Below are 15,466 nucleotides of genomic sequence, written 5' to 3' on the forward strand. Positions count from 1 at the left end.
CTCCACACTTTTGTAATTATTATTTCAGAAGAAAAACTGGTCATGTGTTTTCTTCATGTTGATTTTAATGGAAATATCTGTGGAACTGTTCTAAAATATTTTGAATAAAAAAATTATATATTTGTGTTTGGACACCTAGTGATGCTTTTGAAACTTAAATATATATTTTTTATGATTTATCCTGTCCTAAAATATGACTGCTTTACTATATTAACGTCCTTTTTTTATTATATTCCAGATACTGTGGTCAAGACATKGTTTATTTATTAAATGTRTTCTAGATCCATCTGAATTCACACATCTGTTCCCCAACACAATCTTACACAATCCAGTAATTGTTACTATTGAATGCTTGAAAGAAATATTTACTGTAAAAGCTTCAATTCAAAAATAATTTCCTGATCACAAAGGGAAAATAAATGTTGCTGTAATTCATATTAATTCAAGAGTCTTCAAAAAAGTTGGTGATGGCTGTTGGCAACAAAAATCTCCTGTAGCAGTCCATATCACAACAAATTTCAAGCTTCTAACAGAAGACATTTTTTCAAATGAAACCTTTTAAAAAAATTTGTTGCAGCTTGTTCCATGTATTAATCTATTCAAAATTCTACACACAAATACCCTATTATGAGAATGTGCAAATTTATTAAAAATAAGCAAAGAAAATCACATTTACATAATTAACATCCTTTAAGCTTCGTGCTAAAGTATCACTCCAGGCTGTTTGTAGAAAACTCCACCATCCCTACAGTGAGGCATGGTGGTGGTGGTATCATGCTGTGGGRATGTGGAGCAGCAGAAACTGGCAGATTAGTCAGGATGGAGGGAAAGATGAATGTAGTGATGAACAGACTTCCTAGATGAAAACCTTGACCTCAGACTGGGTGACCCAAAGATCTAATCATCAATTAGTTATTGAAATAATCTAGTAATCGATTAATCATTAACTGTAGTATAAATACAAAAATAATTTTTYTGAGAGAACACAGTCAAAGGTGTAATTAAGCCTAAACTGTACAAAAAAAACCTCACATTTTGGATTAAAGATAAAAAAAAAAATCTGTCTTTAAATGCGTTATTTTCCACATTTTCATAATTAGCTATTTGTGTGTAAAATTTTGAGGAGAGAGATTAATTTAGGATAAGACTAACAAAAGGTGGAAAAAGTGAAGTGTGAATATTTCTCGGTACATCGTAAATCTGTTGAATTTCCTCTACAAAAACAGCTTCATGCTCACAAGTTTACATACACTACTCACTGGTACAAAATGTTTATTTTTTAAAAATAATTTAAACAGTTGATCTAGGGAAGAATCATTGCCCTGTTTACATTATGAATTTTATCCAAGCTTCAACTGAATTTATTCTGGGAAGATTTATCGGATAGACCAGATAAAGTTTACTTTGTCACAACCTTAAAAAGTCTTAAATTCATTTATTTAAAACTAAGGCCTTAAAATGTATTAAAGTCAATGTAAGTTGGCCTTAAATATGCTAATCTCAGGTCTKAAATTTTTGTTGTGGCAGGACTATTTAAATGCCACATTTTCTACGAAGATTTTTTTGCTGCTTTATAGATTTTTTTTMTATAAAGCAGCAACATCTTTTTCTATAAAGATGTTTGCCTGACATCTACGCTCAACGTGTTCTGTGACTCAAGGCAGCTAAAGCTACTGGCAACAAGCTGCTAATGTTAGCTAGCTGGAGAGCCATAAGCCATRTGAAAAACACAAAGCTGCTGCAAGGGCAACAAAAAAAACCTCTGAAACTTTAGTTTTGTTCCCCTGCATTTATTTTTTTCATCTCTTGTGATTGTAGGTCTTAAATTTGAATTATAATGGTCTTAAAAAGTTTTACATTTKAACAGAAACCCTGAAAATACTTTACCACAAAGGAAAATTAAATGATGCAACTCAATATGTAAGGTTATGTAGATGCTTATGGCTGTGGGCGTGAAGGATCTCCTGTAGCAGTCACTCTTACAGCGGCCCCGAAGAAACCTCTGACTGAAGACACTCTTTGCAAAGCAGTCTCGCAATGAGACTGCTAAGGTTGCCCATAATTTTCTCAGCAGGAAGGTGGTGGTTGCATCATGCTGAGSGTCTGTGTCTTGAATGTTCTGTTTAATCACAAACTACCTGAAACATTTTTGGCACTAGTGGTTTCTATTGAACAGTCATTTTCTGCACAGGAAGCACCCAGTTATTCAATTTCACCTCACTTCAGTGGCTACTTGACAATAAAACAAACATATTGTTAAAAAATGTGCTTTGCAATGGAGAAAGGAGCATATTATTCAACTTAAAGTCCAAAGTTTAATGTTAGACTCTCCTTTAAAACCAAGGAAATCATCCCATTTAAACCAACTCTCTCAATATTTTTCAAATATCTGGTGCAGCTTTATGTTTTATTTCAATTAGAAAAAAAACATCCACAAATTTAATCTTTAGCATCCAACTCTTGATTTTATTCTCATTGATCCATAAATATGTGGCGCATAGTGATTACAGCCTGAATGAAATGAACACTTTCCAAATGCATCAAAGCCCCAAATAAATGAAATGTCTGTAAAGTTCATGTAAACCTCTGACTGGAAATGTATCCAATTGTCTCAGTTATTGATGCCTGGGTTAGGTTGAGTGTTGATTTCTACGTATAACAGTAAAACTCATGTTTTAACCACATTTTTAAAAAAGTTGTGCTTGGTAATCTGCGTAACGAGATCAAAGATAACTCAGGAGAAATTTCTGACCTTTTTCATATCTGTTCATAACCTAAAACATATTTGTCTTTCCAAGTAAATTCAAAACTTTAAACAAACAACTCGCTGTAAACTGAAACTTTTTAAATCTGTTGCTCACAAACTGTCGGTATGACTGATGTTACATTCAAAGCAGAAGCTGAGCCAGGAATAAATAAAAAAAAGAAAAACAGCTTTTCAGAGCAGATAAGGTTATCTTTTATCAAGAAACCAACGTTTATCCTTTCTCTTTTACTCTCCCACTCTAGTTTCAGTGACATCTTGGGGACACTGTGACATTTAAAGGCAGCAGCAGCGAGAATCCCACCGCAGGTTTCTTTACGACCTGCGTGTGTCCACGCAGCGATCAACACTGTTGGAAATGCTTGCAAACAATTACTCAACAGGTTTAAAACAGCTGATTACAGCGAGCAATATTTGCATGTATTTCCCAGGCTCAGCTCAACCCAGGCAACATTCACACAGCGCTGTGTTTCCTTTGAACTACTTCCCCGAAACATGCATTACAAACAGGGAAACCCTCGCTCCAATGCAAACAGGACTCTATTGAATGCGGAAGGGGGGGAACCCCTTCGACATACGAGCATATGGAGAAAACTGTGACGGCCTCCTCATGTAAAGCGCCTGGACTTCCCCCAGAGCTTGAAAATTGGGACCAATGGGATGCTTACAAAGTCTTAAATTAATGTATCTAAAATTAAGGCCGTAAAATGTCTTTAATTGGAAACACAGCAAGTTAATCATAGGTCTTAAATTTTGTTGCGGCAGGACTAATTAATGTTATACTATGTTTTTTCTTATGGGACTTTTGGACTGACATCTTCACTCACTGATAACGAAAGAAGATGTCACATGGACATATTTTTACATGGCATAAGGCCATGTGAGAAGACATATAGCCTTCTCACATGGCCTTATGCCTTCTCATAAGGCATATGGCCTGCTCACATGTCCATATGCCATGTGAGAAGCCATGTAGCTACTGCCAAGTGCCACACATTGACCCCAGAAATTTTAGTTTTGGTTTCCCCGGCCCCCTTTTTTTTTTTTTACATTGCTTGTGATGAAGGTCTTAAAAATTTTATTCGTAATGGTCCTAAAAATCTTACATTTGAGATTAAATGATTTAATGTCATTTGAGAGCAAGAAGATGATTCTCTTAAATTTATGAATATAAAATTAAGACCTTAAATTTCTTAAATTCATTGAAAAACAATAAGTTGGCCTTAAAAACATCAATCAGAGGTCTTAAATTTTGCTTGTGGTAGGACCAATTACTGTAATATATTCAGTTTTTTCTTACAAGACTTTGCTCTGAAATCTTCACTCACTGTGTTCTGTGACTCAAAACTGTTAAGGCTAACAGTACCAAGATGCTAATGGAAGACGGCTATGTGCCATGTGAAAAGCGCAAAGCTGCTGCCAAGTACCACAAAATTACCCTGGAAATTTTAGTTTTAGTCCCCTTCATTTGCTGTGTACATCTCTTGTGATATAGGTCTTAAATTTTATTCACATGGTCCTAAAAAGTCTTAAATTTGAGTTGGTGAAACCTGCATAAACCCTGAATATATTTATCCCAAAAGAAGATTAAATTATTTAATGTCATCTAACAGCATGAAGAGGATTCTCTTAAATTTATCAATATAAAATAAAGACCTTAAAATGTCTTAAATTGATTGTAAAACAATAAGTTGGCCTTAAATATGTTAATTGAAGGTCTTAAATTTGTTGTGCCGTTACTATTTAATCTCATTCTATGTAGTTTTCCTTTTCCTTGCAGGATTTTACTGCTACACAAACTGAGATGTGCACAGACATCGTCACTGCATTACGATGATTCAAAGTGGTTGCTAATAAGTAGGAACCATAAGTAGCTAATAATTAGCTGCTAATAAGCTAGCTAACTTTTTTACATCCATTATGGGTAAGTAGAAATTTATTTATCGGCATTTGACTGGACAATGTTCGTTTTCGCCATTGGCTCACTTTTGTTGCCAAACGGTTTGATTTATAGTTTTCCTTTGTACATTTCTGTTGTGCTACAGGTCTTAAATTCCATTCATAATAGTCTTAAAAAGTCTAAAATTTGAGTTTGTGAAACCTGTAGAAACCCTGGACCAAGTGGATTCTATAAAATCCTGTCCTGTGTTTAGAGCTGGCAGGTTTCCAAAATGATACCCACTTTACTTTTTTCTGTATATCACAGTAAAATATTTATTGAAGGCATGTAAATGCATGCTGGATTGAGTAGAAAAAACTGATTGGTTTATAATTATGGCGAATAAACTCAGCTTTACACAGTTGCAGCCAGTGCAAAAAAAAGAAGAAAAAAGTTGAACATACATCACAAAATAAAACCAGTGCATTTTTAACCTTCAAAAACACGAGCAACGGATCTTGTTTCAGTTTCTCCAGACGTTCAGGGTACTCCTCAGTTTTTATCTCCATCTCCTCAAACTGTTACTCAGAAAACAGTTCAGCAGGACCAGAACAACTATAAGTCCAGTTTTTGTGGATAAAGTCCTGGTTTTAGGGTGCGTCAGTATTTGTTGATGCCAAATATCCGTACTCCGTGAAGCTGCGGCAGCTTTGGGATTAGGACGGTCATCAGGGAGCATGTGTTGATTAAAAAATGCGTCGCATCGTATTTTGTGTAGAAACTGGCAAGAATGTGCCTGCAAAGGGAAACACGGATCAGAATTAACTTGAATGCAAGGAAATATACAAAAAATATTCAAAACCCTTGAACTTTTCTACATTTTCTCACTGTACTCCCACTCATTCAATGTATTTTAGTGAGTTTTTGTAGCGCATTGTTGTGAATTAGAAGGAAAATTATGGATAAGTAAATAAGTAGGTAAAATTTCTTTATACAGCATCTATCACTGACATTAAAATGATAAAATGCTTCAAAAAGACAAACAATCAAGAATATAAAAACTGACATAAAAGGTTAATAAAAAGTCTGTTTGTTTAACAATGTCTTTAGTTGCTTYTTTATAAAATGATGTTAGTAAAGGATGAAGTTTGTGGTTCAAACCTAAAGGAAACACAGAGGTGAATACGTTTGCATGTCACRAAGCTTGTATTAGAAAGAATCACTTCAAAAATAAAAATCCTGATTTCAAACAGTCTGATTTAAAATCAGCAKCTTAATTTAATTTCCAAACAGAAGTCCAGTTATTCTGTCATGATACATTTTGCTGGACGATAAATTGTCCCAGTTATTACGATAAATTATTATATTTTTGTTTTGAGGCCATTTTTAATATTTGAAAGACAATTTAAATATCCAAAACAAACAAACAAAACAACAGAAACAACAAATAAAATAAAGTAGGAAGTCTGTAAACACAATTGGAAAAAAAAGGATAGTTGAGACCAAAACACCAGCCTGAAGAGTTTTGTCATTCAGTTTTTGGTAGAAATAGAGAAAAGAAAAAAGCAATAAATCATTAAAATAAAAATGTTTGAGCTTGTTTTAATTAACTTTTTCACATTGATTTATTGCGACAGACATCTGTATCATCATTACTTTAAGAAATAAAACCGTAATTGTCTCCCCTGATACTCAAGAGGCCTACACAGTTTTACATGCATGCTTTGAAAAGCCTGCTGAATGTTCTGCTGATGCTACAGCGACAGTCAAAGTCTTGATGACATCCTGTTTGCGCCCAGCGGCTGGCTGACTGTGACGTAGAGTCGGCTGATTTGCATCGAGCAGGTAACTCGTCACACGTGTGGGGGAGAATGTGAAAGCCAGGTGTGAAACCGACAGCTGCCCACGTGTGATGGCTGACCCAAACTTTGTAACACCTGATGCGTTACAAAGCTGTTGGACAAGGTGCATTCCCATTTGTGTCTGGTGATTCATGAATCCACTTTAGATGACAAATTCTTTCTTGTACATTTGATGCAACCAAAAGTGTGTTTGATCTGTCATCTGCTGCCTGTTCCTCACAAAATGCACAGAATTTAAAGTCAAAAACAGCAGGTTGCTTTTTTTAGAAAAATATAAAAGAGGAGGATATACAAATGAATCATTAAGAGGAAAAGAAGGAAAAGGAAAAGCATTTTTAKATTTTTGTCACGTACTATGGAAGCGTTTCACTGCCAGAGATTTGATGTAAATTCAGGAGCCGTTTCTCATCCAAATGAGAAAACCTTCTCAATTAAACAACATAGTTTAATTGAGAAAGTTTTACACCTCGTTAAACGCGATTAAAATAYGTGTTATAATGACATTTATCTCATTATGAGTAAAATATGTTCTCTTTTGAATAAGAAAGGTCAGAACAGTAAAACAGTTACACCTCTTGCGGTTTTGCTGCAATAAGTCAGAGTTTCCCTCACAATAAGCCTGGCGGGCCACCAGGCTTATCATTGTTTATTTATTAGTTGTTTTTTTTAATGATTGCTTTTTTAAACACTTTATAGTTTATGTTAAGGTTTTAATCTTCCAGTCTTCCAAAAATGCATAACTATCAAATTATATTTTCAAACTTCCTGTCAACTTTAAACATTGTTTAACTCAAAAACACGGCGGGTGGCTGGATGACTGCTGTAGCGCCCTGAGCACCGGGCTTAGCAGGTTTTCTTGGGAAAACCCTGTAAGCAATTAACTAAACACATGACAAATTAAAATAAGCTCTATAATTCCCATTTTGATCATTTATGTTTTTACAGATAATTTTATTTGTGGATTTGGTTTGTGGTTTTTATTTCCATTTTTTGGTTGTGTTTTATTTTGGAGATTTAAAATGTCTTCCAGTTCCAGTTTATTGGTCTTTGAGAGCTTCCATTATTATGCCATTATCAATATATTACTTGAAAATTGTCTGAAAACCACATTACTGTTTATTGCAATAATTTCTGGGTCAATTTATCGCCCAGTAAAATTTGTTCCTGACAGGCCAAGTGGACTAGAAGAAACCAGAGGAGAAGGAATCCTAGTGATCAGTCTTATGGATCTTTAACTTCGTAATCGTATTTCTCCATCTACATGAAGAGCATCACAATCGCAACTGACTGCACACTCAAACTAATTCCTCTACAGAAACTGCAATCAATACGAAAGGCCGTTACTATAAATTGTGCTTTCTTTTTATGAGCTCTCCTGGTTTTGTTATGATGTTGTGACGATGCTGTTGGCTCCCTTTAAAATTGGTCCGTAAATGGCAGCATCCATTACTACTGTGTGACGCTGTGTGACGTTCTTCCCCTGTGCATGTGGGTCACTTTGGGGTTGTAAACCGTTCACACAGAAGTCTGACTGCGGTCAAGTTTAATTAGTACGAACAACTAAGACATACAGATWTCAGCAAATCAAGACCTGCTGTGTGACTAAAAACATGCAGCGTACTGGCTGTTGAACTAGACTTACTCACCCTGGTTTAGATTACAGATGCATGATMATTATCAGCCTGTATCGATTATTGTAATGATTGTCAACTAATTTATTAATCGATTAATMATTAACCGGTGTACACAGAATCAAAAAAGGTAATTTGCTGAAAGAACGAGAACTCCGAACAAATATTCATCAAAAACTGTGAAAATAAAAATCTATTAAGCGCATTTTGCTGTCTAATTATTAAATCGATGAATCCGAAACACAGATCAGACCTACATTATATTGATAAGTTGGGCGTTTCACATGTTGATGTTAGAAGTACTTCTTGAAAGACTTGAGGCTGTAAAGTATTACGCAAAGGCTGTGGATTAATGAAACGATTAATCAGATTAATCGTGATTAATGAATTATTGAAATAATYGTCAACTGATTTAGTAATCAATTAAGCATTAACTGGAGTATTTGCTGAAAAAACAATATACTTAAATGAGTAAATGAGGCAAAAGTTTCTAAAAATATAAACATTTTGCATTTAAGATTTAAAAAAAATTGTAAATATGTTCTACCCAAACTGGAATAGTTTTAGGTTCACTTGGTAAAAAAAATCAGTAATTTCAAAAATTAATCAACAAATTAGCACTACACTGTATTGAGGTAACATGTTGATGTTTGAGGAGCTGTTGCTACAAATGTTCAGATATTCTGTTATTGCATTTTAGGCAATAAAATGTTTATTTTCCCATTTAAAAAAGGAACTGAATATTAAAATAATTAATTTTAATATTGTACAAAAAGGGTTAGGTAGTTAAATGAAAACTCTGCCAATTTTTTATCTGATTAATCAATAGAATAATTGGTTACTAAAGTTATTGTTGGCTGCAGCCCTCATYTTMATGTTGGTAAAATCCACTCTCTGATGTTTTTTTTCTGTTACTCATCTACTGTCCGAGCTTCTTTAGGGCCCTGCTTTCCCCTCCTGGTTTTCCCCCAAAATTGTCCCCAGAATTTCAGAATTTTCCCAAGTTTAATTTAATCTCAACATCCCCATCAGTTAGCACACTGGCAGCCCTTTGTTGGGATACGTTCATTCAAGGAAACAATTAATAAAATAACCGACGGATTTGATTGGGTCGTCAAAATGAAAGTGAAACTGTGTCCGGCACAACAGACAAATTTTTGCATTTTACCGGTAAGAGATACTCACAGAACAATTGGTGAGATGGTGAGGAACTTGCGCGAAGAAGTGAACTGGACGCCGTAGTCCATCTGTTCCCAGTGCGTGAGCAGACGAGCTTTGCCCTGGTCTGGAGTTTCGAAGGGAGTGCCCTTCACTGTGTGCAGGAACAGGTACATCGCCTGGAGAAAGGAGCACAGGAGCCRGCCGTCACCCATCACAAACACATTTATGTCAAAACAGAAGCTCAGTTTGACTCCTGAGGGGGAAAAAAACTGTATTCGTTTAATTAAATGTTGAAAAACGGAGGAATTTCAATGTTATTAACCTGAGAGTTTCTGTACAATCAGGAGCCAAAACTTTAAACATGCTGCAAATGCAATCGGCTGTCCACCATCTCTACATGTGAATAACTCAATGCAATCGCCTGTTTCCTTTGATAAAAAACTTTAGCTGCACTTTATTTAAAGAGGTTTGCATAAGACTGACATGACGTAACAGTCAGGAACATGAAGGAGTCTTTATGAATGTTTACAACTGTTGTCATGAAGTGTCACTCAGTAAATAATGACATTATTAATGCAAAGTTGTACTAAGGGTTGCATTAAAAGTCCATTATTTGGTCAATAATTACCCTTTTAATGCAAAGTTTTATTAAAATTAGCATTAAAGGTCCATTAAAAGAGTCAACTTTGCATTAAAAGTGTCATTATTTACCGAATGACACGTCATGACAAGTAAGTCACCAAAACTTTTTAATTAATCTGAATAATAAACTCAATTTGACTACATTGTTTGGTAACTAGCATCAAATTGAAATATATGTAACTGACTTGAAATTATTAGTGATTACAATAAAAAATATGATAAAAAAACAACTATTTTTTTTACTTTTTTTTTTTCATTGCACCAAAAACTTAAATACGTTTCCTGAAAAACATTCCCATTTGACATAAGATGTGATTTATATCACTAAGCTGCACACAGTAACTGCATTTAATTACTTTTTAAAAATGTACTGTTATTTATTGATGCCTTCATGAAACAGTGGAGAAAAAGGTAAAAATAACTTTTCCAATAATGCTGTCAGTTTTTGTTATTTATTAACACTGATTGAAATTTATTGAGAYGACGATTTCGAAATTTTTTTATAATAAAAAAATGTATATGAATCTATGGGAATCTGTCTGACTAAACTAATATTTTTAAATAAAGTGCCTCAAGACGACATTTTGCTGGACCATAAATTGTCCCAGAAATTATTGTAATAAACAGTAATATTGTCTTGAGACCTTTTTCAACTAGGAAATAATAATAATAATTAAAAAATGCAAATACACCCAGAAAGTACCTGCTGTGCTTAAACCAACATACTTTAATATCCATCAAATGTGCATAAACTGTCCTTGAGCATCTACAAGCAACTTCTAAAAGCCAGAAAWTTTTCAGAAAGTAAAAACTTTCTTTACAAAAAACTCAGATAAAACATTTCTCGTGTGAATTTTTTCATTTAAATTTAAAGTTATTACAGGGAAGTTGCTCCATACATCGTTTTTGGGGAAAAAACATGAAGGGCCAAATTCCAATAAATCTTGTCAGCAGTTTTAGTTCAAGTCATGTGACAATATTTATTTTTATTCGTGTTTGTAGCAACGAGGGGGTTGCTGGTTCACCGCCACGCGCTGGCATGTGGTCTGAATGAGTGTGAAATAACAGAAGCGAGAGGGAAACACCTGAAATAAAGGCTGGCTGGAAAAACAAAAGGCAACCGAGAAAATATAAACGTAAACAAATCCGTTAAGATCTACGGTAAATATAAGCTATAACTAGAAAAATTTGTCAGTTTCATTTTTTGTCATACAACAACCTAGAAGCTAACTGGAAGGACAATGTTGCATAAATATCAGCATCTGGACAAATAAAAAATAGAAAAAAAAAAAAAACAAACCTAGTAGCAAGAGTTCACTTGTATATACACAAAATATGCCATCAAAACTTGCAGGTAAACCTGTAAAATTAGCTGATTCTTCAAAGTATTGACTGACACAAACTAGATACAAATGCACACCGCACTTTTGAGATTTTAGAATTTTGAAAACCCAGAAGCTGTTTTCTACAAACCCTCCCGAAAAAAACACATTAAAGTAAGGAAGGGAACGATGATTATCACACAATAATCTATCAACAGATCAAATCATTTCTATTCTGTGTTCAGGTGTCAGACTGACCAGATTGTGGATGACGTTGGTGAGCGTCCAGACGAGCGGCACCGAGAAGAAAGGGATGCTGAGCAGAATAATGTGCAGAACCACCGTCAGTAACAGATAGGTGAGCCATATTCCCCTGCTGTTCATCACCCGCGTGTTGGGGTTCACCTCACTGTGAGCTACGCCAACATTCATCTACAATGGAAACAAAATAAAATTTAAAAGACATGCCATAGTGCTTTTGATTTGAAGAATGATTAGACTTTATGCCTTTTGTCTCTCTGCAGTCAGACTAATTATCAMGCGAAGTGGAATTGACCATAGGAGGTTTTTATAACTTTTTCAAATTCTTTAAAAAGTTATAAACCCTTTTTAAAGAATTGTTACAGTACAGAACAGTAATGTTCTGTACTGTAACTAGGAGATTTCTTAGTTATGAAAAGAAATCTCTTAGTTCCAGTACAGAACATTAATTTTATAATAAACAAGTAGGATTGTGCAACAGACTAGCAAATATGCAGAAAACTTGTTCAATTCAGTTCAGATTGGGTTACTTTTATTGCCATTTTTGTTTATTTTTACAAAAGCCATTTGCACGTTGCAAATCATTCAGTCCTATGCAATCCAATTCAGCCCATATTATGGTCTTCCCCTCATCAGAATAGGCCTGAAACGTTTAAATGTGATGAAYCGATTATTTAAATATTTGTCATGTGTAATAAAACACAAATGTGACGGGTTTCTTTTTGACGTGAACTGACAAAATWAAATATTATCAAACATTCTGAAAAGAAATGTAAAATATTAGCTTTAGGGTGTGTTTTTTTTYCACAGCGGGTACGACCCCGCCCGGTTAAATTGTTCTCGGTGCTAAAAACACGCGCCTCCAAATAACCAAAGCTAACATACTTAGCCGCAGTTTTCATCCGCCGACCACTAACCAGGCAAGTACAAACCACTGCAAATGAATCCATACTTTCAAGTATTATAATTTCGTAACTATTCAAACCGTAGCTGTGATTTTTAAACTTTGAACCGTTATGACATAAACGGATACAACGTTCGTCAGCTAACATCCACAGGTTTCTCCAGCTGTATCATCAAACTTGTGTTAAGCGWAAGCAGCTGCGGCCTACTTTATATTCACTCTGAGTAAAGTTACGCTGTGAGTTATTCTGATGATCCGGGCTGCATTTGGAGGGTTAAAACGTTACTTTTAACCGACGCTAAGCTAACTTTACCTTCCTGTGTTGTCGTAAGTCACCAGGAAACTTCTATTTTTTTCTCTTCTTCTTCTTTATTAACCCCGCCCTCGTCTGGTCGGGACTGGATCCTCTGGCTGCAGCGGTGAGAAGTGCTGCACTGTCCAGCCTGCACAGTTCCTGAAAGGCGTCCGATCAGCAGGTGAAGAAGAGAAACAATGGAGAAATACATCGTTACAACTGATATAAATAATCCAGGATACATCCGAGTGGGAGCAAGAAATACTTTTACTTCATCGTAAATTCCCAAAGAGAGACAAGGGGTTTGAGCGTGGTGCTGCTTTCAGGGACCTCAAAATCTGAACACATTTTGTGTTCGTATTCCATCTGGAAATACATAATAATTGTATAAGTAAACTAGTTTATTACGGTTTCCCATTGCATTTAACAGTAAAATATAATTCTTCTGCAGCACTTTGAGGCGATTAAATCAAAATACAACAGTGCAATGTCACAAATAGCCTTTTTTAATATCTTGTGAAAATTATATCCTTAAGATATTTGTCACATTAAAATCACATATAGATTGGATTTTATTTGGATTTAATGTAGGGTCTTGAAGTCCAGTTCTCAAAAGAATAGAAAGAAATAGAAATGTATTTTTTGTCCCTCAGCAGGAAAGTTCAGTTGACAAGCAAGCCAGAGCATTTACACAAAAATAAAAATATTAAAAAAAATAGAAGAAACCTGTCATAATAAGTTATAAACTTATTAATCTCAGAATAAATTAAAATGAGCTTGATAATTTCCATTTGATTGCTGGTTTTTCATTTCTCTCTCTAGCAAAGACGGCATTGAAACTACCCCCTTCTTTAAATTGCAGTTGCATTTGCAGAGACTTTAGTATTCATTTTATTTGCTGTTTGGGTTGTCTTGTTTATTTATTTTTGTATATTTAAAATGTCTTTCAGTTCCAGTGTTAAATGTTCGTGAGAAATTAAAAAGTTTATAGATCTTTGAGACGGTGTGCTTGCATTATTATGCCAATCCTCTTAAAACATTATTATTGTTTATTCCAATGACTTCTAGAACAAAAATTATCAGACCTAAATAGAAGTAATAATATCTTACTGCACAGTAATTTCAAGAGTGCAATGTGTACAGTTATTAAAAATAACACATTACAATTCAAAGAAACTATGATCATTCCATATGATGCACATAAAGTGCACGTTTATTTGTGCATAAAAAAACAGCATACTATTTACAAGAAGTGGAAAAAGCTCTACAAACAACCAGGATGTTATTTGAAATCAGAAAAACTGTACAAATTTCAGCAGGATGTAAACACTTGTTGAGTTGAGTTGACGGTTGCAAGAGGTAGCAGACGTGAAAAAAATATAATTATATTGCAATTCCCAAAAAAGTGCTGATGTGAAAATAAAACAAAACCTTTTTCAGTCAGAATTTAAGCAGCAGTCATACCACTAGCTGCAGCAAAGCTCCGTAATATAAAACTCTGTACAAATAATCAGACAGAAATGAAAGTGTGAAGACTGTAATGGTTGTGTTTCTGCATCCTGAAAATTAAATCTGTTTTTCACTAACAGGAACAAAATAAAGCATGGGCTCATTCTACAGTAAACAATAAAGTTTCATACAATGCCAGAATAATGCTTGAGAAGACTATTTCACATGGTGATCTCATACAACAGCTGATTTCCCCTTCATGAAAAGCAGAAATATAACAACATAGAAAACAACAACGTGGGCTTCATTCCACAAAATGAAACAAAGACAACAAAGAAGTTTAAGGCAATAACAAAGGAACAGCGTTTAATTCTCGGCGAAGGAAGAATCTACTTGTAACAAAGAAAAAAAACATACAATTACTGACAAAATGAGGAAATAATTTCTCGTAACATGTGAAACAAATGATGTAATGTAGGAACTAACTGCAATGATCACTTGTTTACAGTTCTGCTGACTCCTACATTTTTACAATTATTTAATTTGATGCAGCTTATTAATACAGAAACCATTATCTGAATGCAATTTAAAAGAAAAACTCAACCAGTTCATTTCCAATTTCCAATCTACTCCAACCGTATAATTTATTGACACAGTTCAACGTAATCCTAAATATAAAAATATAAATGTAGTTTCTATCTCCAGTCATTGATTTTGCAGCTATTCCTCCTGCATGTGGGGATTGTGGAGAGGAATGAATCCACTTAAAAAATAAGAAAAAATACAGATATTTACAAGCAGGAATGAAATTGTTTCCCAGTAGAGCATAACAATAAAACATAGAAGTTAATAAGGAAGTTTTATGAGTAATCAAATGATGTAATATAGGAACTAATTGTTGTGATCTCTTGTTTACATCTGCAGGAACTCGAGAGACACAGGCTTGCTGACTCTTGCATTTTTATATTTATTCAATTTAACAAAAGCTGTTATTGATGTAATCTATAACTTTGCGAGCTGCCTTCTGCCGTTACAGACCAGGGATTTATTAAATAAAACTGATGCATCTTATTTTCCTTTTTAAATAGCACTTTATGAACTTTAATGCATTGGATGAACATTTTTTATTTTTTTCTAAAAGCTGCGCAGGAGCTTTGCAGTAAGAACGTCCTGGATTTGAATATCGGCTTTGGGCTTTTCTGCTTGGAGCGTCAATGTTCTCTCTGTTGTCTCTGGGTACCCCAGCTTCCTCCCACTGTCTCTCCAAATTATAGGGTGTGTGTGTGTGTGTGTGTG

The 15,466-nt window shown here is 34.5% G+C and overlaps 1 protein-coding gene across 2 annotated transcripts; it reads right to left on the reverse strand.

The window, feature by feature from the left end:
- Positions 1-2,438: 2,438 nt before the first annotated feature.
- ormdl2 (ORMDL sphingolipid biosynthesis regulator 2) lies at positions 2,439-12,843 on the reverse strand. Of its 2 annotated transcripts, none has more exons than XM_008414445.2 (4): positions 12,740-12,843; positions 11,520-11,693; positions 9,322-9,473; positions 2,439-5,439 (listed from the first exon to the last, which is right to left on the reverse strand). In XM_008414445.2, exons 2-4 carry the CDS (start codon positions 11,691-11,693, stop codon positions 5,304-5,306), a joined length of 462 nt encoding a protein of 153 aa, XP_008412667.1. In that variant the 5' UTR covers positions 12,740-12,843; the 3' UTR covers positions 2,439-5,303. The 2 variants fall into 2 exon arrangements, with proteins under 2 accessions (XP_008412667.1, XP_008412668.1); XM_008414446.2 differs by lacking the exon at positions 12,740-12,843 and adding an exon at positions 12,408-12,727.
- Between the last annotated feature and the right edge of the window lie 2,623 nt (positions 12,844-15,466).

The sequence above is a fragment of the Poecilia reticulata genome, linkage group LG7, assembly GCF_000633615.1.
Source record: "Poecilia reticulata strain Guanapo linkage group LG7, Guppy_female_1.0+MT, whole genome shotgun sequence".
Lineage (NCBI taxonomy): Eukaryota > Metazoa > Chordata > Actinopteri > Cyprinodontiformes > Poeciliidae > Poecilia > Poecilia reticulata.